Source organism: Symsagittifera roscoffensis, chromosome 8 (genome assembly GCF_963678635.1).
Source record: "Symsagittifera roscoffensis chromosome 8, txSymRosc1.1, whole genome shotgun sequence".
NCBI lineage: Eukaryota > Metazoa > Xenacoelomorpha > Acoela > Convolutidae > Symsagittifera > Symsagittifera roscoffensis.
In genome coordinates, this window is record NC_087069.1 from 43761404 (window position 1) to 43786963 (window position 25560).

Genomic DNA, 25560 nt, shown 5'->3' on the forward strand with positions numbered 1-25560 from the left:
CCAGTCCTCAAAAGTTATGCCAAGTTATATGCATGCTAAAAATGCACCAAAACATTTATATAAGTTATATTAAGAATAGAATTATAAATCTCAAACTGGCAGTAATATAAACTGAGTTCTTTGGGACAGTTTAAGGAACCTTGTTTAGATTAGTAGAGACCCATCAATAAGGAGACATTGTTTTTGGACGATTTGCCGAGTCACTCCAAGAAGAATTAATTTCAGAAAAAGCTTTAAAAAATGCTCAAATATAGCGCTTCAGTTTTGAATTATACTTGAGGAAGCTCAGACACCGTAAAATCTTAAACATCAAGTTGAAAAAAAAAGTTTCATGAAATATCGTGAAGCTGATTTTAAAAATTATTTGAACATGAAAGTTATGTATTTTAAAAAAGTTTCTGCTTTATAGTTTATATGGTTATTGACCGGATCGGTTCAAGTTAACATGGCTCAAAGTGGAGTTTGACTGTTAATACTCCGCTGAGTTTTATAGCCTGAAGGAACAAGTGTAAAATATTCCAGCTCTCAGTTGAGTATTGTGACCAGACTTTGCATACAAGTTACGGCGGTGAAAAGAACAAATCGGTAGTTGCGCAACTGTTGCAGTTTTGCTCCTGGTGTCAGAAGAGAATTCGGGTTATAGCAAAATTCATGCCAAAACTTTTGAAACGTTCAAAAGGTTATCGCTATTACTGTATTCACTTTAAAGTGAAATTACATGAAACTTTCTGCTTTCAGCCTAAACAGAATTATGCCATGAATTTGTGATAAAGAACGTCATAAAATTTCCATCATCATAGTAACTTGAGCCTGAATTTTTGTCAAAGAATTTTAATTTCAGCCAAAAAGCAAAATTCATGCCATGAATTTCTGATGGAAAGAACTATGGAATATCGCCTTAATAGTGGTAAATTGAACGTAAATGTTGAAGCTTTAATGTTAAAATGTATATCAAGTAGTTTCAAATTAATGTGATGTGTTTTTTGTAGACGGTTAGTATAGTTCAAAAAAATGGTTGCAGCTTTTCTATCTCATATTGTTGTCCCATTTCTATTCTGTCTGATTCCTGAATCTTTGAAAAGTAAGTGTCTCTGAACTTGGTGATGTCTATGCACACATGCTGAGCAGCAACTAAAGAATATACCACGATGAGCAACAAATTACTCGTCTTTAAATGAAAAAAAAACAGAATGGCTAGTTCGTTTTACTGATGAGTTAAAAAATGCCGAACAAGCCATGAAAAAATACGTTAAAATGCTGAACAAGTCATGAAAAAATACGTTAAAATGCTGAACAAGCCATGAAAAAAGACGTTAAAATGCTGAACAAATCATGAAAATATACGTTAAAATTCCGAGCAAGCCATGAAAAAAGACGCAAAGTTCTTTTTGGGGCAAAAACGACGTCTTAGGTTAAATTTTGCTGTAAGAAACAATGCTTGCGTTTTTTATGTTAATCAAAGTGTTTGAAAGTAGAACCCTATTTATTTCTTGACTCATCAATTAATAGTTTTAATCAAGGTTTTCCTGATCAAGTTTCGTTTGTGTGTAGAATTGAGTGCGAAGGCGGGTCTGTTGCTCTGGTGTCAAAGAAAAACTCAGCCGTACAAAAATGTCAACGTGCAGAATTTCCATATGAGGTAAACAAACATATTTATATGCTACTCTAAAATATCGAGTGAAAATTATGTTGAAAAAATCAGCGTATTTTATGCGTCTTAGATTTTGACCAGAGTATAGATTATACATTTTTACTTTGCTTAGAATTGAACTTTGTCATCTCGGATCTAACTTGGCGTTTATTCACCCTTTTTCAAACTATTCTCAGTCGGGCGGGCATTCTTAGATGTCGTTTAACTCTCAAGTAATAGGTACACTGCACTAGAAATTAGTAACGATTATTTGTATCCATCCATACCTTTGGTTTAGATGTCATAGGGTTAGGATAGCTTTTTTGTGCTTGAAAAAAAAAAACGAATTTGTACCAAAAATAACACCAAAATAGCTTCCCTTTTAAGGATTCTTTTCTAAAATACAGTTATTTACTCAAGCGGATCTTTTTACGAACATTGACCGATTATTACACATGCCATGCTTGTGTTATACTATGAACTATCTTTTTTTTTCCAACCTAAGGCGCAAATTTTGTTACGATGAAATGTGTTCATTTTGAAAATGTTCATTTTGATCAATAACCAGCTATTAAGTACAGCCAATGCTAAGGATATCAACACAGACTAATTGTTCCGACTTTTGTAACGAAAGTTACGGAATATTTGTGCTCGGGGTGGTTTTTTCTTCAGACAAATTTGACTTTTTGACTAGTCATTTTTAGAAGGTAGTGTTGTCCTAAGCTTAAATTGGGAAAGATATTTCACCTTTGATCAATTTTCGTAAAGTTATGGGATTTAAAAATTGCCAATTTGGGTCAGCTAACGCTCGATATATTTCGCGCTATTAACGCTTAAGCGGAGTTTTAATTCTTCTTAGAAATCGTTCTAAATTGGTTGAAGGAAGCTTATTTGCCATAATTGATTTGTTACTAGGAGCAAAGCTTATCACTTTGTAGTTAATATGGCGTGTGCGGGGATAATTTTCACAAAAAAATTCAAGTTAATAAAAAAGTTTCATTTTGTTTTTATTACATGTATTTTTTTTCATGTTATTACTGCTCCACAGATTGCTCTATAAATTGAGGCATGTTAGTTGGTATTTTTTTTTCAAATTGGCTGGTACTGCTAATGCCTCATAGTTGGCATGCGTCACTTGAGAAGTTTTGTAGACTCAATGTTTTATTCATACAGTTTTTCCCAGTAGCGTTGTCGGTCGTATTTTTTTTTGCTTGTATGCGAAATGCAACTTCGCCTCTGTGTGAAAACTTACCTGCCGATTCTCAATCTATTTATACAAGGTTTTGCCCTAATCTTTTAATGAAATAAAGTAATCGCCTTAGAAAAGTAAGTTTTTCGAAACTTTGACCGGGTTTGGAAACTTTGACTTTCCGCGGAAACTTCCACGTAAAACCTTAAATTAAGGCTTCAATCGAAGCAGGGAAATTTTTACATAGTCATTATTGGGAAATTGAACGGAGTCAAAAAATAGGGCCTAACGACTATGTAAACATTTCCCTGCTTTGATTGAACCCTCAGCTTAAGGTTTTGCAGGGAATTTTTCGCGGAAAGTCAATGTTTCCAAACCCGGTCAAAGTGTCTAAGGCTTACTTTTCTAAGGCTATTACTTTATTTCATTAAAATATATAGGGCAAAACTTTGTGCTGATAAAATCCAGAACACCTGTTCTTTCGAAATTCCTTAAAATCAATCAAAAGGCGATGTTTAATGGAAATGAACGAAGTGAGTACTCTTATATAGCTCTTGTTGATTTTTTTTGTTCTGGAAAAGTCCTAAATTTTTTTCAGGTTTTTTATTTTATTTTCACGGTTTGACTTGTGTTTTCTTTTTAAGTTCAGTATATTTCCATTGTTAAAAGGAAGGCCAACTAAAGGTCACGAAAAACGTGATCTACTTCTAGTACTGAAAGTGGAGTTTAATTATCAGATTTCCCAGCGAAACAAAATCTTTTCGTAATGATCCATTTTTCTCAAATTGGGTTCGTTTCATGAAAAAATTGTCATTTGTAAACTGTTCTAGAAATTGAAAGAGGTTAGATGTAAAAATTTAATAGTCTGCCGACAGTCTGTCTGCTCAAGTTTCTCAGAATTTGACTGTACTGTTAGCAACTTTCACTAAGCAGCTTTCTTCTTCGTAGGTATTGTTCCGTTGCTAATTTAATATTCAAACGTCTGAGTTTTTTTTCCTTGAATGAATTTCTATCGCGAAATAAGAAATTTCAAATTTTGATAGGCCTAGTTTTCATTATTAAGAGTAATGAACGTAGTGAAGACTCTTATATAGGTCTTGCTGATTTTTTTGTTATTTTTTCAGAAAAAGTCTTAGTCTTTAATAACTACAGATGTACATTCATACTTTTTTCCCTTGAAATTCGACAGTTGCGATTTTTTCAACAAAGTCACTGTTTGCGATTTTTCTTAACAAAGTCAGTTTTTTTTTCTGTTTACTTGCATTCATCGCTCTTTTCAACCAGTCAGATGGCTATGTTTGTGAATTCGCAGTTTCGGCTCTGTTTTTTATATTATTATATTCCTGATTATAATAATATAAAAAACAGAGCCGAAACTGCGAATTCACAAACATAGCCATCTGACTGTTGGAAAAGAGTGATGAATGCAAGTAAACAGAAAAAAAAACTGACTTTGTTGAAAAAATCGCAAACAGTGACTTTGTTGAAAAAATCGCAACTGTCGAATTTCAAGGGAAAAACGATGTCATTTACTCTCTTTGAATTTCTAGAAGAATTTATGATTGGCGCTTTTTTATAACAGCAACTGAACTTGAGAAAATTAGATCAATAGGAAAGTTTTTATTTTTAAACAATTTGGAAACAAGTTTGATCTCAAAGCTTGTTTAATAGTAACGCAATTTTGCCGATGTCAGTATATGTATATCAAGCAAAGCATAAATGAATGTTGAAAGATGGTGTTCTTTTATAGCTTCAAGGACGGTCTAGCGTTCTGCGCTTTGATCCACAAACACCGCCCGGAACTTATAGATTACCACTCGCTACGAAAGGTATCCATCCCACGTATCCATGTACCCAATCTAATCAAAATACTAATTGAGATTCCAATATCGCTGACAAATCGGAATGCTAAAACGGTGTGATGTTTTGATATCTGCTTTTGAGCTGCACAATTCAAATTGGATGGCAAACTGCGAGGGTGTTTTGTGCTGTAATATTGACCTTGAAATCAATTCAGATAATTGATGCGTAATGGCGTTGAAATAAAAAAGAACGTGCGAAATGTTAAGCAGAATCAAGTGAATAAGTTTCCCCAAGTTTATTTCCCCAATTTTAAAACCCCAAATTGAGAACCCCAGAGTCTTGTACGTAGCGAATACTCTAATATAATGCGCTCGTAGTGGTCAATATAATTTCCGACTTTTTAACTAGCAATTTTTGACGATTTTTTATATATTTCGAAAAGTTTTGTTGTCCTGAGCTTAATATTATAAAGATTGTTCCAAATTGATTTGAGGCATGCTAGTTGGTATATTAAATAGTTAGTTATAAGTAATATAGTAAAGCGAAATATATCACTTTGTATTTTACAAAGCGTGTGGTGGGGGGGGGGGGGGGGGAGGGGGTGATGATTTTTTTTTCATTTTGAAAAAATATCCATTTTTTGAAATGAACACTACACCATTAACCTCAAAAGACAGTCGGAACATTCAAGGCTTCGTCCTGATACGAGCAGTCTTGTTTCCTTTGTTAAAAGGAATGCAAACTCCACTATCGAACAGCAAAAGTGTAAAGGTCGCGAAGAACGTGATCGACTTCTAACTTCGAAAATGGACTTTCATTTACAGGTTTCCCACCGGAACTAAAATTTACCGATTTATCTAGCTTGTTCTTGAAATTCAAAAATCCCCAAGGCCGTATATTTATTCTTTGAGATTCGAAAAAAAAATTTGAAAAAAACAAGTCGGTGTTTTTTTTCTGTTTCTTAGCGTTCATGACTTTTTCCAACTGTCTGTTGGCTATGTTCATAATGTAAGCGAATGATTAAATCCTTCACTTCATTAGACTAAAATTAAAATTGCGTGAAATCAATTTCAAGGGGAGGGGAGATATTTCACTTGATTCTTTGTGTTTTGTTGCTTTATTTCAAGATTTATCAACTTATGTACTTCCTAATTAGCAGAAACTAGCAATTACTATTCTAGAATTTTCTAGAATAATCTTTATAATTGAATACCAATCGTGGTTTGTTTGCATGGTATGAGGGTGTTAGATTAAAGCTACGCAGTTCAAGCACTCCAGTCTGTACATTGAAAAAAGACATTTTATTTAATTTTAAGTGTTAACCAAATCAATGTAATGACACTTTGAGAAACTAGAATTGACTGAAAGAAACTCAGAATGATTCAACATTGAAGCAGGGGGCTCCAATTTTGCTGCGTTTTTTTATTTAATTCAATTGTGATAGCTGATCTTGAATTTTCCGGTGATTATGGTTATCAGATAAAGGAGTGTCGTCTAATCATAGATTAACAAGTGTCTTTGCACTAAATTGTATTTGTGACTAAATATCGCCATGTAAGGTTGAAATTGTGTAATTGTGATAGTGTGATTGTTGATTGTTTAGGATGACCCTTACACGAATCTGAAGACAGCCTTCGAGGTGGCTGAGAAACACCTGGACATCCCCATCATGTTGGATCCAGAAGGTAAGTATCATCCTACCATTTTTGGGTGTCATATTGGCTAATGTCTGATGAAGAAGAAAACTCTATTTTTTGATCATTCCTATTGGTTGCTGTTTAAAGAGTACTTATAGATATTTGAGAATGAGTCTTAAATAGATAGGGAGGGGGCTTGTGACAAAATCGATGGCCTTTTTAATTTTTTTTTAAAATTAGCTTCCGGTCCTGCTCAGTGCAGGACCAACCGTGGGGGAGGTGGATGTCATCCATTTTGACTCAGCCGGTCCCACCTTGAGGAGTGCAGGGGCGGATCTATGATTTTATCGAGGAAGGGGGGGGGGGGGCGGATTTTCAAAAAAATTTCAAAATTTTTTTTTTAAGGTCGAGCAAAGTGAATTTCCGCAGGCAAAATTTTGAAAAACAGTCCAAAAAAAGCGTTTTTAGGCACTTTTTGGAAAAATTTGACCAAAAAATCGCGTTTTTTTTTGGCGCGCGCTCCCCCCTCAAAATTAGTATATTAGGGACCGAATTTGGAAAAATTTTAGGGACCGAAGTGGGATTCGAACGAAAATCGATGGCCTCGTCAGCTCGAAAAAAAATAGAATATTATTATGATGAAACATTTCAAAAGATCAAAGTAAAATGTTAGCAACTTTTTTTTATTCCAAAGAACTGCCATGAAATATATAATAAAGAGATAGTTGTTACGATCTCGAGCAAAAAATTTATAATAATGAATGATTAAAGGTTCTATCAAAAAAAATGGGATTCGAGTTAGCATCCTCAAACCCCCCCACCCTCTGGCCAAAGCGTTTTAGGGATCAGGATGTGATTGTTTCTCAGTTGTAACCAGAATCGAATGTTTTACAGCAGTTTTAATTCGAATTCAATAGCGGTGTGGATGATCTTAACTTGGCGTATCTAGGGCGAGGGTGTTAACTTGGTTTAAAAAATATAAGATGGAAAAATCTGGATGTTTGTAATGCATAATATCATTTATCTCATGAAAATGGGAAAAAGTCAACTAGTGCTATCTGTAAAATTACCTAATTGGGGTTTTTGACCTTTTCTAAACACAGAAATGTATCGAAAGCCACAAAAGAAAACCCCCTAAGTTGACCAATATAAACGAGTCTAGAATTTGCGTATAAACAACCAGATGGTGAAGATGATAATGTTTTTTTTTTTGCTTTTTATTTAAGACATCATAGAGACAGCTAGACCGGATGAGAAGGCAATCATGACCTATGTGTCCTGCTACTACCACGCCTTCTCAGGGGCTATGAAGGCAGACACAGCTGCCAGTAGAATCACGAGGGTGTTGGATTTTCACCACGACAACGAGAAGATGATGGAAGACTACGAAAGACTCGCTTCTGAGGTAAACGTTGGAAATTATTTGTGAAAATTGAACGGATAGTAATTATCTGTTTCAAATCTTCTCGAGTTAAAAGCTGAAGCTTGAAACGGAATGCGACTCACGGTGAATATTATTTCAAAACCAAAAATGACCCTGAGGCTGGGTTTCTCTGAATTACAAAAACTGATCCATTGTCTATTTTTTTAAACATAAGTCACACTTTTGTTTCGACTTGTGAAGGCATTACTGAAGGCAGATTAAGGATTATATATGAAGTACACCAACTTCCAGTTCATTTTGATGGAAGTCACGCTGGAAGTTGTTGGAAATTGTTTCTGGTGAAAATTTTGATGGAAATTGTTTCTGGTTAAAATTTTGATGGAAATTGTTTCTGGTGAAAATTTTCCGGCAGACTTTTTGGCAAACTATATAGCTGTCATTTTTTAAAAGTTTTTATCTCTTTTATCATTTTTATTCATTCATTCCTCTACTGTTGCTTTTGAGTAATGAACGTCGTGAAGACTCTTATATAAGTCTTGCTGATTTTTTTTTCACAAAAAAGTCTTATTGATGCACTTAGGTAAATACGCAGTTTTTGAGTTCAATTGAAATTCATCTGCTGAAAATTACGTAAATAACACTCTCGAAACACGAACGTAGATTGGTGCAAAAAACGTGAACAATTTCTAGTTTAATGTAATTTAATTTTTTTTTGATTTCCAGCGGAATAAAAACTTTACCTATTGATACAGTTTTCTCAAGTTGGGTTAAAATGTTATCAAAAAAGCGCCAATCTAAAATTGTTCTAGAAATTCAAAGAGCTTAAAGAGCATCTTTTTTCCTTTGAAATTCGACAGTTGCGATGTTTTTCAAAAAAGTCAGTGTTAGCGATTTTTTCAACAAAGTCAGTGTTTTTTTTTATATTTACCTGGCATTCATTAATCTTTTCCAATCTTCGACTTTATACATCTGAAGCAAGACAAAAACATCAAGGTCTTTTATTTAACATGAGTTTGTTATCTCAACGGACGTCCTACCTAGTATTGTCTGCCTATTGCCGCTTATTTTCATCCGTTCGTTTACGTAATATAATCTATTTGCAGATGTAGTTTTTTTTAAACTTTTTTTTGAAAAAATTTTCTATGCGCTAGGCGCTAGCTTGCATTTTTTTATGCGCTAGCTTGCGTGATGTATCGCAAGTGTAGCGAAGTTTTACTACCCCTCTGTGTAGCATATACGCCCTGTTAAAGCGCTTCATACACTTCAGTGTAATTTAAAGTGTGTAAATTTATAAACTCGGCTTTCCAATTATTTACGTGTTTTTTTTTAAATCGGTTTTGGGTAATGTTATATCAGCTTGTTGTTATATCGTTTGTTGATTCTTTTACATCTTAAGGCTATTCATGTACATAATTTGAGACAAGTGTATAAAATTACTGTAGATGTAAGTATTTACGACTTTTTTCAGGTAGTTTTTTCAAATTAATTTTTCAAAAAAAAATTCAATTTTTTGTAATGCACTGTTTTTTTCGTATGGCAAGTGCTACGAAGCTCAGCTTTGCCTCCATTTTTGAGTTAAATTTCTATGAGACACGACAGATTGACTGAAAATTTGACTATATTTACACTCGCGAGCTCGGAAGAATAAGGGTCGAATACCGGTAATTTTTTTTGCAGTTTTCGAAGAAAGAGGTGAGTGGACGTTGAAAGCAATTTCAGAAAGTTTGTTTTATATTTTTTAGTTATAAAACATTGAAGAATGGTTTCAGAGATATCAGTCGACAGGCAGCAATGCATCTTGATTTCTTCTAGAGTGAATATGTAATGATGCAGATGAATGTATTGTTTTATACATAAACGCTTGTAAAAGGTAAAATTTAGTACCTATTATTTTTGGCATTTTTCATTTTTTTTTGTTTTTAGACCTCCATTTTCCAGTTTTTTGCTTTGCGAAGTGGAGATTCGCCTATGTAATGACTTCGGCTCTGTGTGAGGATGCTTGCCTAGATTTTTTTTCCGAAAAAAAAATATTTGCTCCCCCCGATTAACATAAAGATACACAGTTCAGTAAGCCGGGCATTTGTAAATATCTATAGTTTTAAGCTGATCAAAAAATATGCGAACCTCTTGTTTCTATTTTTTTTATTTGTGATTTTCGCCTTTATTTTAGTCGGCTTATTTTCGTTTTTTTTTTCGTATGCAATTTTTATTATCTGGTCCGAAAAAGTTGTTGCATTTTATTACGAGATAGACAGTTACTTAAAATATACATTTGGGGAACCTTGTGTCTTTAAATGCCTATTAATTTAAGCCGATCAACCAATATTCCAATTTCTTGTTTCTTTCAGCTGCTGAAGTGGATCAACGCGACTGTGCCGTGGCTACAGCAGAAGCGAATCAGTGATGGTCCCTCTACTCTGGCAGCAGTCCAGGCCAAACTGGAGGAGTTCAGACACTACAGACGAAGTAAGAGGAATTAAATAAAGAATCAAACAGGTTTAGATGATTCTCATTAAAATGGTTCCAACGAAGAGGAAAGTTTTATCTTATTTTTCCAGAACTTAACTGTTTTTCGTTTTTTTTTTGGGAATTTTTTTATAGATATATATTGTTCTTGCGATAATTAAATTCGGAATTAGATTTTCCACATACTTTTTACTGCTCATCTTGATAGCAATTAATGTGTGTTGTATCTGTTTCACAGGTGAGAAGCCTCCGAAGGTACAGGACAAGTTGGACCTGGAAACGAAATACAACACACTGCAGACTAAACTGAGACTGAACAACAAAAGTGCCTTTTTGCCATCCGAGGGAAAACTAGTCGCCGTTAGTTCACATAATAATCATTCATTAAGAGTCGATTAACGGAGTTCAGGTTCTTATATGAATCACGATGATTTTTTTCCAGGAAAATTTTAAAGAGTTTTTCAGGCTCAAGTTAACTTTTTCTAGGTTTGGCTTTTGATTTCTTTTGAAGTTCAGTTCATATCCTTTGTTAAAACGAATGTAAACTCCACTAGCGAACAGCAAAAGTGTAAAGGTCACGAAAAACGTAACCGACATCAAGTTTTTCAAATTGGGTCAATAAAAGTGACAATCATGAATTGTTCCAGAAATTCAAAGGGCCATAAGGCTATCCTTTTCTTTGAAAGTCGAAAGTTGCGATTTTTTTTTATTCTGTTTAATTGCGTTCATTGACTCTTTTCCAACTTTTTGTTGACTATGTTTAAACTAACGGGCTTGCGAATGAAGTGTATTAGTACGAAGATTCTTTTTTTGAACCTTAATTCCAAATTAAAGTGCTCTGTTTAGTGGCAATTTGAATCGGTAGGCCCTGTAGCATTATAATGGCATATAAGCTTTGACAGTTGATTAGTAAAAAGTTAATTGTTTTGATTTTTTTTTCATTACACTGGTAGAGATGTTTTTAATGATAGAATCCGACACGTAGCCGAGTTTTGCGAATTCGACGCTTATAACTTACAAGCGCGACTTGAGAGGCTACTGTTTCAAACTAGCCTAACAAATTTTGAATGAGTGGATGTTATTGATTGGATCTTCAAAAATAACCAAATGTTCGCGCACTGTTTAAAATCATGTATTTAAAAGAACGATTTTTGGATTTTAACAACGCGGTGAAGAATTCTGTTACCGTTTTTTTGCAATTTGGCCGATGTGAGTTTTTTTCAAAATAAAATAGATGCTGTGACTTCGAAAATATTTTCTTTGATCTTTTAGGTGATGATTTTTATTTGTTTGATTTGAAGAGTCAATGAATGTCGTGAAGACTCTCATACAGGTCTTGATGAAAGTGTCTCGTATTTTGTTCATGCTCAAATTTGATTTTTTTTGCGGTTTGACTTTTGATTTTTTTTAAAATATTTTTTTTTGAAAAGAAGGCAAACTCCACTATCGAACAGCGAAAGTGCAAAGGTAACGGGATATCTTTTTCAGGACAAGTATTAAAATGCTCTACTAACTACAAAATTGCGTCATGTATAATTCAAGTTCATTTGTAGAGACATTTGCTCTACAATTACGGAAGTTGAAATCGTTCGAAAAGACATGATCGGTTTCTAGTTTCGGAAGTGGGTTTAATTTTCTAGATTTTCTTGCTGAATAAAAAGTTGACCCTTTGATCCAGTTTTCTTAAATAGGGTTGATTTTAGGAAAAACGTGCCAATCATGAACAGTTCCTGAAATTCAAAGAGCTGGTAGAGACATTTTGCTCTACAATTACGGAAGTTGAAATCGTTCGAAAAGACATGATCGGTTTCTAGTTTCGGAAGTGGGTTTAAATTTCTAGATTTTCTAGCTGAATAAAAAGTTGACTCTTTGATCCAGTTTTCTTAAATAGGGTTGATTTTAGGAAAAACGTGCCAATCATGAACAGTTCCGGAAATTCAAAGAGCTTCAACCTGATATATTTCTCTTCAAATTTCTAATGTTAAAAATTTTCTTCATTTTTCTAATGTTAAAAAAGTATTTTTAAGTTTTGCTATCATTTTTTTCCGTTTCATTTCTCGTCTACACTTTTCCAATCTCCGATTGGCTACGTTTTCCGTGATAGTTGTCAAAATGTCGTTTTTTTTTCGTTAAATGAAGCTCAACTATGTGTCAGATTACCACTAAACTGTAAATGGTTTGGATTTATGTGTCCATGAACGAAGTGAAGACACTTATTTAAGTCGCGTTCTCACGCTGTAGTTTGATTTTTCGCGGTTGGAATTTTGATAGTGCAATTCAAATTAATTTGCTCAAAGCAGGGTAAAGTTATACTGATTACGAAATGGAAATGGCGCGAAATAATTTTTTTACGATTGGCTTTCAGTTTCAAGGACTTCAATTTACAGAATGCCCGGCCGAATAGAAAAATTATCTATTGACCCAGTTTTCTCTATAATTGGTTTAGTCTTAATGAGAAATGTGACAATAATGAAAAGTTCATGAAAATCAATGATCTTTATCGTAATATTGTTTTTCTTTGAACTTTGAAAGTAGCATTTTCTTTCGAATTTTTTGTCGGTTTTCTTGAGTTTGTTGACACTTCTCAATTTTTCTGTTGGTTAGGTTTTCGAGATATTTATAGTTTTTGAGAGCGGTATATTTTTAGGACATTGTTCACGCATGGAAAGGCTTGGAAGTTGCAGAAAAGGGATTCGAAGAGTGGCTTCTAGCTGAAATGAGAAGGTACGTATCAGGAACTTGTTGGAAATATTCCTCGCTTGAAAAACACAGTTAACAAGTGATTGACTAAAGCAATTATACTTAAATAAGTACTGCATGTTTTAATACATGTTAATAAAAAACATTGACCTTTTTGAACCGCAGTTGTTAATCCAGAATGGATCGCCGTTTTCAACTAAAAATGCACCGCATAATTGATATTCAGCACCGAACAAAACAGTGATGCGTCACTTTCTGGGCTTCGGAGTTGACCTTAGATGAAATATTGACCATTAAACTCTGTCGACAATTATTATAATATTCCGTATCTGGCGGATGGATAATACGGGTATACTGTCGTCTACTGTTATGCGAGCTGTTCAATTGGTAATGTTATTTAGCACTACTGGCTATCAATTGTATTTAGATTGGATTCATTATTTAGATATGTCTCGAGCGGTAACGACCTATCTTGCTTTAAAGGATGCTGGTTCCGATTCCTAGCTTCTGATATTTCGCAAGTCGATCGGCGCAAGTAAGGGCATGATTGGAATAGTTTATTAAGTTGATCTCTATTCAATTGATTCGTAGCTCGGTATAAATCTCCAATGATTGGTATTAATTACCATCAATGTTTACATAGTTAAATAAATATATGATGCAGCTCTATTTTAACATCAAGGTGAATTATGTAATCTATTCGGTTCAGATGGTTAATTAGAATGAATGACATCATGAAGGGATGATGTCACACAACCTCACAAGAAGAAGTCTTCCCGGGTGGTTGAAGTGTTTCATCAGATACATTTACAATAATTCACATAATAATTTAAGACTGCTTTGATTAAGAATATGTACAAGTGTCAATATGGTATGGGTCTATCAAAAGTTATATCGCAATAATTTAATAAACTCATAATATTAGAAGCACAGTTTATTAATTCAATTTATAAAACGAGAGAAGATAAATTATTTTAAACTTAAATGGGAGATAATTTTTAAGCAAGCCACCTTGAGTCGGGGTATGGGAGTTAAAGTGATAGATGATAAGGATAAATTAATGATATCATGATGTATTCATTTGTCAACTGTAACTAAATTTCCACGGCAAGAACTGTCGTGTGGAGTAGCTGAATAGTTTTGGTCGTCGTTTCGTTTTAATTTTTGATATCGCTGTCTTCGTTCGTTGTTGCCTTTCATTCTTTTTGTGCTCGTTTGATGCTGAAGTCTTTTTGATATGAGGCGGTGTGGTTCCAATCGTTGCCTCATAGATTGTGAATTGATTATCAACAACTTAACAGTGATATGTTTTGTTGATTTCTTCACGATTTCTTTTGAAAATTTTCAACTAGCTTAGCAATTAGTACTTTATATTACTTGCTAAAAGGTTGATATTTCATTTACTGTTCGTTGTCTATTTTTCAGAAGTCTTCTGGTCTTCATCGTATGGGCGTTTTGTGCCTTTATTGGCCTTACTCCCTGAATGAAGGTGATCGACTTTTTTCTTTGAAAAAGTCAAAATTACACATTTCTACGATGTTTTTGCATTGATCGCGATCATCGTATTGTGTGTAGTGTCTGGCTTTTTGTTTTTTTTTTCCGTTCTTTTCTTCTACTGTAGCTGCACTTCACTCCTATAGGCTATTCAGACAATTTGCTGGTTCGCCTGAGCAAAATTTGGCGTCAGTTAGAGTAGTTGATAAATTACTTTTTTTTTTTTTTTTTTTTTTTTTTTCCATTAATTTCGTTTATCTTTTTTTGATATCTTCTTGGCATTCAAGATTCGCGTGTTGTTCTTCAGTATCACTGAGAACCTTTTAGGGTTGCCTAACAAGCACATTGGATGTTTGCTGGCTCATTTGAACGCTTTCTTTCTGAATTTCTGCGAAGATATCCCTCGAATTTTATATTTTTTCTTGTTTTGCCTATCATAATACATGGGAATAGTGTAAATTGATGTATTTCTCCAAATTTTGATCTGCTAGTGGATCGACTTCCTGCCTGTTCCTTATTGGTGGTCTAATGATTACTGAGCCCAAAAAATTTCTTTCTTCTCTAGCTAATATTTTTGGGGGGAGCAGAATCTTTTTATTCGTAATGTTTAAACGTTGGCAACAGGTGGATTTTTCGAGATCTTCATGAAGTTGTGATCTGCTAGTGGACTGACTTCCTGCCTGTTCCTTATTGGTGGTCTAATGATTACTGCGCCCAAAAAAATTGGTTCTTCGTTAGCTAAAATTTTTGGGGGGAGCAGAAACTTTTTATTCGTAATGCTTAAACATGGGCAACAGGTGGATTTTTCGAGATCTCGCGAAGTTGACTTCTCCTAGTGAGCCGACTTCCTGCCTGTTCCTCATTGGTCGTCTAATGATCACTGAGCCCAAAAAAATTGGTTCTTCGTTAGCTAAAATTTTTGGGGGGAGCAGAAATTTTTTATTCGTAATGCTTAAACATGGGCAACAGGTGGATTTTTCGAGATCTCGCGAAGTTGACTTCTCCTAGTGAGCCGACTTCCTGCCTGTTCCTCATTGGTCGTCTAATGATCACTGAGCCCAAAAAAATTGGTTCTTCGTTAGCTAAAATTTTTGGGGGGAGCAGAAATTTTTTATTCGTAATGCTTAAACATGGGCAACAGGTGGATTTTTCGAGATCTCGCGAAGTTGACTTCTCCTAGTGAGCCGACTTCCTGCCTGAGTCCTAGTTGGGCCTTGAAGGTATTCCACGGGTTCAAAGCGGTTGCATTACGTATATTTCGACTTGGGTGTCAGTTTTTCAGAAAAGCTCAACTTGAGGAAATGAGAGTTTTCTCGAAATTTTATACTTTTTCTGTTTTATTTTGGTTTTTTCGTGACTTCAATTGTATCGATTGGGTGGTTTTGGAGCTTACATTGTTAAGAATGCATGCATGAACGTTACTAGCTGATATCGTGATTTTTCGTCACACATAAATAAAGATTTTGATGTTCGTTTTTTCGAAAATGTCGCAAATTAGGCTGAAAACTCTGCTTTCTTTCAATTTGTCGAGTCCACATCCGATTTTCGGCATGGCTATAGCGTTTATTCCCTTCTGCAGTAGCTGCTGCTTCATGCAGTTGAGGCTTCTTGACAAATCGTAGTATGTTGGCTTGTCAAAAAATTGTGGTTTTGTGACTAAATTGAAAATTGACTTGTTTTCCCAAGGCAAAGAAACTGAAACTGATGATCCAACTATCGGTGTTTCAATGCTTTTTAGGGTTGGTTTGATGCATGGGTAGGCGCTGCTGATCTGCTGTGCTACTCCTTTTGCCATTTGAAAGTCACTTGAGACGCAGTGAGCTATAGAGCCAGGGAACTGTAGGACATCACCTGATCCCACAAAGATATTTGGTTCATATATTGCATTTACCGAGTCTTTGCTGCTTCCAGGTCCATCTTTTTGTTTAGTGAATTGTTTCGCTCGTTTAACGCTGTCCATAATAATGTTCCTTTTCGAATCCCGTGAAGGAAAGTCTTCATTCGCCGCCTCCGCTTTCTTTCGTATGTTTGCTTTATTGTCCCTTTGCGTTGATCGTGGAATGAATGTAACTGGGGCCACTTCGTGTCCGTCAACGGTTCGGAGTCCATACTTTCGCGGTTGTTTTGGGCGGCTGGGTATTGGGTGATATCGAACATCATTACTAAACCGAATTTGGGCGTGAATTCGGTCTCTAGCTTCAGCTGCTGCTTTTCGTCTGACAACTGGCTGTGGTTCGCGAAACAATTCGTCGAGGTTGTATCCCTCAGGATCAGAGTTGTTGCTGGTTAATCTGTCAGTGACCTGTTCATCAATGATATCCATTGGTGGCGCTGCTGGTAGTTCAGCGAGTGGTAATTCATGCACATGTACTGCTCCTGGGATTGGGGGTGGATCCGGCGGTGGTGGTATTACTGGTACTGGGACCGGTAATGGTACCACTATTGGTGCTGCTGGAATTGGCATCGGTGCAGGTGCTGCTGCAACTGCTGGCGCTCCAAAGGGCACTGATAGTCTGATTCTAGCTGGTGCGGCTGGTTGATCGGTTTCGTCAGGATTATCAGGTTGGATCTCATCTAAGAGTTTCGGCAAGTTTTCGTCGAAAAGTCCTGGTTCGCTTCGGTATTTTCCGAGTGAAGGATCCGTTTGAAACTTCGTTGGATCTATTGGATTGAGATCTTCTGGTTGATGCTGTGGATCAACTGGTCTGAGACGAATTCGGTGCACACATTGGGTGTAGTTAGTTCCAACTTTCCGAATTATATAGTTCGAATTTGTTAACACTTTCTCAACTCTGTACAGGGGTATCCAGACTTGCATTGATTTGCTTCCAAAGTCTGACTGTGTAGTCAGCAGAGGATTTAGTAGTAAACAAAATGATTCGACTGAGAGGCTGCGCAAGTGCCTTTTGATCGTAATATCCTCGATACTTGTGGTACGAAGAAATCAAGTTCTTTTTTGTTTCTTTGAACTTTTCTAGCATCGCGTCTTGCATTGCCGTAACGAAGTCTGATTCTGCTGTTACTGATTCCATTGCTTTCGTCGAAAAGCGAAGATCAAGTGGTTTTGTTGGTTCTCTTCCATGAAAAATAGAGCTAGGGCAGCATCCAATTGATGAAGAGTACGACGTATTGTGAATGAATGTTGCCAATGGGACATATTTGTGCCAGTCTGACCATTGTTCATTAGTATTCAGCTTCAAGATCCTTTTTAGAGGTCCATGAGATCGCTCGACAAGACCAATTGATTGTGGATGTTTCAGCGTTGCGTGATTGATTTGAACTTCTAATAGAGTTGTCAATTCATGCATTAGTTCTGACGTGAATGTCGTTCCGAGATCTGCTATGATCTTTTTCGGTATGTAGCTGTGCATGAAAAATATTTTCGTGAGTTCCCTTGCTACTGTATCAGCGCTAGCGTTTGTCAATGGTGCTGCAAACAAGTATTTCGAGAAGACATCGATTCCAGTTAATACAAATTTGTACACTGGTGACTTCAGTGGTCCAACGATATCGATTTGCATCATGTCTCCAGGAAAACATTGCAATGACGAGATTGGTTGCAATGGCGGAATTTGATATTTTGCAGATGCTCTTTTGAGTTGCAAGCATGTTAAGCAATTTTTGATTGTGTTAGTTAAAAATTCGGTGAATCCTGGAAGGTAGAATCGTTTTCTGAACTCTTCTGTGGTCCTTGTCATTCCCAGATGTCCACCGGTTCGCGAGTTGTGTAGTCGGTACACGACCTCGTTCCAAAGATGTTTTGGTAGGCAGTATTGCTTATGTTTTACGTGTCCCGTGTCATCGTAGAAGTTTCGATACAGTACTTCGTCGTCGATTATCAGTCTATTGAATTGTTTAGCATATTTTTTCTTGCGGCTATTTTCGTATGTCAGATTGGGAACTTGTTCGTTTCGTTTCCAATCCTTAACTTCTACTATATCATTATCTTTGTCTTGTTCATTTTTCAAGTCGAGTACTTCGTGACTCATATTCAGGTCACTGAAAACATCAGCAGGATCAGGGTGTTGTACTGCTGCGGTGATTGGTCTCGTTATTCGGACAAAGTTTTGTGGTTGAATGGTTGCACTAGCTTCCTGTGAGCTTAGCTCTCTCATGACGTTTTCATACAGTCCGAGTTCAAGCAGTTGTGCTCTGAGGTTGTCGTCGATCTTCTTCTTTTCAGGAAATGCATCATCCATTGAGTGGATCAGGTTGAGAGATGCATCCGGTAGTTTCGCTGTCGTGTCGATTTGTATCTCACGCACTGGTATTTTGTCCGTCAATTTCAGTGACAATGAAGCTGATGGGTCAGTTTGCATTCGTGACAAAAAATCTGCTGCATAGTTTGCTTTTCCAGGTATATGAGCGATAATGATGTTGAATGACATGACGCGGTCCAAGAAATTCCAAACCGAGGGTGGAATAGTCTTCGCTTGGAAAAATTGTGTTAAGCTTCGATTGTCAGTCAGTATTATCACTGGTTTTGATGATCCCCAGATGAAATGAGAAAAATGATCGAGGGCAAAATATAGTGCTAAGAACTCTTTATAGTAGATGGAGAACTTCAGTTGTGCTGTGTTGAAGAGTCTTGAACCAAATGACACTGGTGCATACGTTTTCATTTCACCTTTGTTGTCAGTTTTCACATAGTCTTCAACCATTAGCACGAAACCTGTTCCATGATAGCTTGCATCACATAGTATTACATATTGTAATCCTGGTTTTGGTAAGCGGAGCGTTATGTCCGTTGCCTGAATTAGATCATGTTTTAGCACTTCGAGACTTTTCTGATGCTCTTCATTTGTTTGAAATGCTATATCTTTTCTGAGTAGGCGATAGAAAGGTATCAGTTTTTCACCTAAGCTTGGCATATAATTCCGGAAGAATTGAACAAATCCGATTAGTCTTTTAACTTGTTTTACAGTTTGCGGCATTTTAATTTTCTTAAGGAACGTCGAAATTTTCTCTTGTTCAGGTGATATTCCTGCTGGTGTAATTATATTACCAAGGAATTTCATTCGTTGTGTTCCTTTTTCACATTTGTTCGGTGATAATTTTAATCCCGATTTCCTTACACATTCGAAAATTTTTGAGAGGGTCGGTATTAGTTCATCAAAATTATTCACTGCACTTCCTATGTCATCCATGAACTGTGTACATAAGTCGGCTGCTAAGCATGGGTCAAGATAGTGCCGTATGAATGAACTAAAGCCCGTGACTGATTTGCTTAGACCTTGAGCTAGGCATTTGTATGCATAAGTTCGTGAACCGAAATTAAATGCCAAAAGTTGAACTGAAAGGTCATCTGCCATTTGCACACAGTGGTATGCTTGCGAACAATCAAATTTGGTAAACAAGCTCTTTCCTGCGAAGTGGTTTGATGCATCTGTCATGTTTGAGATCGGAAAGTTGCTGTTGATATAGTCATTCTTCAGTGAATGATTTATTCTTCTGAGGTCAATCAACATCCGCAATTTACCAGATGGTTTTCGATGTGCAAACAATGGACTGCTATATTTTGAATGTGACAATGTTGTTATAAGTCCATAATAGTGCATTAGGGCAAGTTCCACTGTCAATTCTTGTCGCAAATGTATCGGCGTAGGTGGGCCTTGTGTGTACAAAGGTCGTGTGTGTTCCGGTTTCAGTTTGATTTTGAGGTCGGAATTGTAACCAACATCAAATCTATGTTTGGCGAAGATGTCCGAAAATTCAACAAGCAAATCTTCTACTTTTGACCTTTGGTCATGTGTCAATACCGAGTTCTCCCACTTAAAATTCTTGATAAATGTCAATCGATCTTGAAAGTTCATTTTTGGTTCAATTTTTTCAAGACCTTGAAAATGAAGAATTTGGTCGTAAATGTCACGTTGGATTTGTGGAAGTAATACAGGGTTTTGACATGTTTCAGGAGTAGGAAACCAAAATTTTTCATACTCAGGTTGACGTTGCTGTTGAGACTGCTGATTATCACAATGTTGCTGAATTAGCTCGTTAATGCCCATTTCAATATCGTCTGGATTATTCATTTTTGCAAAAGCAAGCATTTCTGCATCAATTGGTATTAGATTTTCTGCTTCAGTTAGAGTCAGAATTGAAAATTTTCCAATTTCGGTTTTGAAAGGCAATGTAACATGATGATCAGTGATGTTAAAGGCTGTGATGTATAGCAGGTTATTTGTCAGAACTTCACTAATTGAGGAAGTGAATGCAATTTCGCAATTTTCTTCAAATTCTTTCGATGGCATTACGATTCCGGTTGTTTTTGCCATGTCCCGGCATGCGTCCTTTAAATGACATTCCACCAGAATGGTTTGATGCGGAGCTATTGTTTGACGTTTTGTTAGAATTAACGGGAATTTTTTCACTCGATTAATTCTTCTAGGCTCGTTTGGAGGTTTTATTTCGTTGATTTGCAGAGTCAAATCTGGAAAATGAAGTAAATTATACTTGGCACAGATATGAATGTGGTGTTTTTTGTAGAAAGGGTTTCCTAGAATTATTGAGTTGGCTGCATGTAGAACGAGAAAAGATTCTACAAATGTCATGTCTGCCAATTTAAATTCCAGTGTTACTTCTGTTTCAATTGGCACGAGTTGTCCTCCTGCCATTCTTACTCTCTTAAGTTTTGATTCACTTATTTTAAGAGGGCGGTATAAAGATTTTTCATCTTTTAAGTCGTCAAATGTCTGTTTTGAGATGACATTTGCGCAGGCTCCTGTATCAACCAGGGCTCTTCTTTGTAATCCCGATGAGAATCGTAATTTTGTGTACGTCAAAACTGTTCCTTCCGCAGGAATTACTGCGTAAAGGTTGATTATCTCATCAGGTGGAATTGACGGTTTTGATGATTTAGATGATTGAAATGATTTGGGGGACTGACTCGGTGGCTTGATTAGTTTTTTGGCTGATTCTGAAACGGAAATGATTGACCGTGTCCTTGTGGTTTTTGTCTCCACCAGCATTGGCTTGCCGTATGGTTGAATTTACCACAAATGTCACAGAATTTGGCTGATGCTCGAACCATTGGTTCGAAAGATCCAGATGGAAGTTGAATGTCAGCTTGCGCTGTCTGAGTTCCATTGAATTGATGTTGTTGTGGTTGCAGGTAGTTCGTTTTGCTGTACCTGTGCTGGTTGAATCTGCACCATCGACTGATTTTGCTGCATATTTGGGTACTGTTGGTATTGATACCATGGTGGATATTGCTGAGGTGCAATTGGTCCCATATTTTGGAAATTAGTCTGATTATTGTTAAATCCAAAATGATTTTGCCAGTTAGATCTGTTTTTTCCTTTCCTGCCACTTTGCTGCTGTCCAGGCCAATTATTTTGGTTTTGGTTACCACTGCACTGACTGTTTTGGTTTGCGTTGTTCTTGTTTTGATGAGAAGGCGGATTCAATTGTTTCTTTGACTGCTCAGTTATTTGTGATCTCATTTCGTTGATCTGCTTCTCAATTTGTTCCTGATTTGTGGACAATTTTGTGAGAGCACTGATCAAATTTTCTGAGACTCTGTCGTTTACTTCATTAAATCCGTCTTCCGGGTAGTCTTCGTTTCGGCAAACTTCTCGGATCATGATCTGCTTCTTCGTCAAATTACACAATTCTTGGACAGTAGTTGCTTGTGGTTGCTCCATCAATTTTGATCGCAGCCAGTTTGGCATTCCTTTTATGAACAATCGTTTAATTTGTTCATTGCGATTGTCATTTACTGCATCTATTCTTTCTTGTCGTTGTGCAGTTTCTCGGTGAAATCGCGCTGTGTCTGCTACTAATGGTGCTCCGTTTAATGCAACATCGATTGGGTCGACAGCTGGCAAATCTGGGGTTGGGTACGCTCGTTGCGCTTTATTTGTCAAGTTCACCAAGAAGTTCTCGGGTGAATCGATTTTAGGATCGTAACGTAGCTGTTCTAATTTCAGTACATGGATTTCTTGAAGCTGGGGATTGCAGAAATGATCCCTTAGGGCGCCAAGACTATTCTCTACGTTCGCTCGAATTGCTGCTGGCAGCGTTTGGTAGAATCGTAGTGCCGCTTCTCGTAGGTGTAGTTGCAAGAAGTTCGCTTGCTGACCAGGAGCGATTCCCGCAACTCCGATGTATCCTCGGAACAATTGCTCGAATTGCTGGAAGTCTTCTTTGTCCGTTCCACCGTATGGTGCGACCGAAATTTGCGCGTGTGCCATCTTATTACAGTTGAATGATTATCAGATTTGTGATACAGTTAATGATTGAGCACAGCACTTAGTCGATTTAAGGGGGGCACAAGAAAATTTTGCTAGACTTTCCTTATTTTGGATTATTGAACCTTTATGCATCTATTGCTATTCTGATTTTGGTTATTCTTTCCATCAGGGTTTGCTAATATTTCCGTTACTTCGCTTTTTTTGGTTGGGGAACTTATTAGTTACAATATCAATTTACTGCAAGTGAGTTTTGAGTTTGTTTTTAACTAACTGTTTTGACGTTGGAAACCTTTCATCTACTTCCTTTTCTGCCTCTTCAGTAGCTCACTTGACATACCATCTGACAGAAGTAGAGAAGCTGTAGGTCACAATCCACATGTCTGCTTGTAGATTGGAAAAAGTTGTCAGCTCAGGAGATGTTGAAAAGTTGTGGTTGTCTTCTTTTTTCTCCCTGTCTGTCAGTTGTTCACTGAGTTTTGCTCTGCTGCCAACATCTGAGCATTGCTGTGCTGATCAAGATGTTTTTTTTTTTTTTTTTTGTTCTGCTTTAGCAAAGTAGTGTTGTCACTTTCTGCTCAAATTATGATGTTTGGAATCGCCGATGACTGTTTTGAATCCAGAAGTTGAAATTCCCGCGAAAGTCACCATATAATATTCCGTATCTGGCGGATGGATAATACGGGTATACTGTCGTCTACTGTTATGCGAGCTGTTCAATTGGTAATGTTATTTAGCACTACTGGCTATCAATTGTATTTAGATTGGATTCATTATTTAGATATGTCTCGAGCGGTAACGACCTATCTTGCTTTAAAGGATGCTGGTTCCGATTCCTAGCTTCTGATATTTCGCAAGTCGATCGGCGCAAGTAAGGGCATGATTGGAATAGTTTATTAAGTTGATCTCTATTCAATTGATTCGTAGCTCGGTATAAATCTCCAATGATTGGTATTAATTACCATCAATGTTTACATAGTTAAATAAATATATGATGCAGCTCTATTTTAACATCAAGGTGAATTATGTAATCTATTCGGTTCAGATGGTTAATTAGAATGAATGACATCATGAAGGGATGATGTCACAATTATTTTGTCACGTTGAACATTGCTAAAAATATATTTACAGGGCTTAGTGAGTGTAAGCTCTTAGACCTGTATATTTTGAACTGACGGCAGCTACTTCAATTTGCAAGCACATAAAGCTTTTTATTTATGTTGTGCTCCGATCCGAGTGTTTGATCCCAGGGTTAGCATAAAGTTTAGCAAAATATTGCTATATATACTGTTTTGAGAGAGCGCGAGAAATCAAATTGTTCACCTGAAAAGTTCGGCAAGGTTTTTTTAAAAATCTTCCCACCGCCCTCGAGAACAACCTCGATCTGCCCATGATGTGCTTCTCTGGTTATAACATGAAAAAGGGGAATAGCCACTTATTATTTTAGGTAGTCAGAATTGGCGTGCGCGCGATTTTTTGATTTTGTTATATAATTTTTGGTTTGTCAATTCATTTGCTCGTTATAGTCATTCATTTTGCATCGCAAGTAGTGCGAAGCTCCGCTTCGCCTGTCTAAAAGTTGCCACCCAAATTGAAGGGTGTGCTTTTTGATGCTAGTTTATTTATAATAAAGGTGGTATTGCGATTCTATGTTTCAGACTAGAGCGCCTGGAACATCTGGCAGCCAAATTTGCAGTGAAAGCGAACAGTCAGGAGTCATGGAGTACTGGGAAGGAGGATGAGTTGAGTGGGGCAGTGACTGCGAGACAGTTGCATGAGGTGCGTGCTCTCAGGAGAAGACACGAGGCATTCGAGAGTGACCTCACAGCCCATCAGGACAGGGTGGAACAGATTGTGGCCATTGCTGAGGAACTGAAGTGAGTTTTACTGTTTTTTTTTAAAAAAAGAAACAGATTGAAGTATGCTTTTTTTTGTAAAAGAAAGAGTTACTGTAAAATAATAGAAACTGGAAGTAAGGTTGACATATAGCAGAAGCACTCAAGTTACTTTGGTTTGATCCTTTAAGCTGCGGTGTACATATTTTTTTTTGGCAGAGTGCAACAGATTGTGGAACGTTTGTAAAGAGATAGTGGAAAGTTTGTGATTTTTTTGACCTTTTCGCAGGTTTGTCGTATTTGGAAAAATCCGTTATTGAACACGTTTTGAAAGGTTTTGATTGAAAAAATGTTTTTTTTCTTTGGCGCGCCGTATTCCATCCTACCCAGTGCCTTTAGAAAGCTTGAAAATTATGACTTTCTCACAGTAGTTTCGAAGAGGGTGAGGAAGAGAAGAATGTTATTTTGATCTCAAATAGATTACAGGCACATCTATTTGGGATCAAAATAACATCCTCCTCTTCCCATGTCTTTCAAGTGTTTTGAGAGAGCTCGGTAAATCTTGTAATCCACTACCTCTTTTGTGGACTTTTCAGAACCGCGCCTTGATTCGAGTCATCTTACTACTTAGCTGTTTCTAGTGTTTTATGAAGCGAATTTTTCAGACAGAATATGTGTCTCAAGTTTGTTTAAAATATCGAAATTCGAAATTGGATGCAAAATTCTATCAAAATTGAAAGGTTGATCTTTTTTTTTAATAGTTATTTTAGTCCGAAGTTTGAGCAACTCTCGATAAGTTCTTATATAACCCTGTATTTTAGTGCTCTTGGCTACCATGACGCTCCGGCTATCAACCAGAGATGTCAGCGAATCTGTGACACGTGGGACCTGCTGGGGGAACTGAGTGGCAAACGGAGACACACTTTAGAGGTAAATGATCATTAGAGAACTGTAGATATAAAACTAATATTTTTTCTGCCCAAGCGGAGTGTATTGTCATACTACGAAAGAACCTAAGTCGCAAACAAAATTGCTGATTTCGTGGCATTTTTGGCAGGGGTGGATGTAGGATTTTGTCGAGGGGGGCGAATTTTCAAAAAAAAAAAGGAAAATGCTGCCGACCTTTTTTTAGGTCGACTAAATTGATTTGCCGAGCTCTCGCAAAGAATTATAAAGACCTTGTTTTTGGAGAATTTTTCTGCACCGCAGGCAGAATGTTGAATAAAATAAGCAAAA

At 36.5% G+C, this 25560-nt stretch overlaps 1 protein-coding gene across 2 annotated transcripts in view; it reads left to right on the forward strand.

The window, feature by feature from the left end:
* LOC134852889 (alpha-actinin-like) overlaps positions 1 to 25560 on the forward strand; it is a 57726-nt gene that overhangs the window by 3167 nt on the left and 28999 nt on the right. The window contains exons 4-12 of one of the 2 annotated variants that reach the window (XM_063868735.1): positions 1552 to 1639; positions 4570 to 4648; positions 6226 to 6307; positions 7486 to 7664; positions 9992 to 10109; positions 10348 to 10469; positions 12757 to 12833; positions 24148 to 24366; positions 25146 to 25254. In XM_063868735.1, coding sequence (XP_063724805.1) covers positions 1552 to 1639; positions 4570 to 4648; positions 6226 to 6307; positions 7486 to 7664; positions 9992 to 10109; positions 10348 to 10469; positions 12757 to 12833; positions 24148 to 24366; positions 25146 to 25254 — 1073 coding nt within the window. Of the gene's footprint in view, positions 1 to 1551; positions 1640 to 4569; positions 4649 to 6225; positions 6308 to 7485; positions 7665 to 9991; positions 10110 to 10347; positions 10470 to 12756; positions 12834 to 24147; positions 24367 to 25145; positions 25255 to 25560 lie in introns of those variants that run through there. The other variant, XM_063868736.1, reaches the window with a different exon arrangement.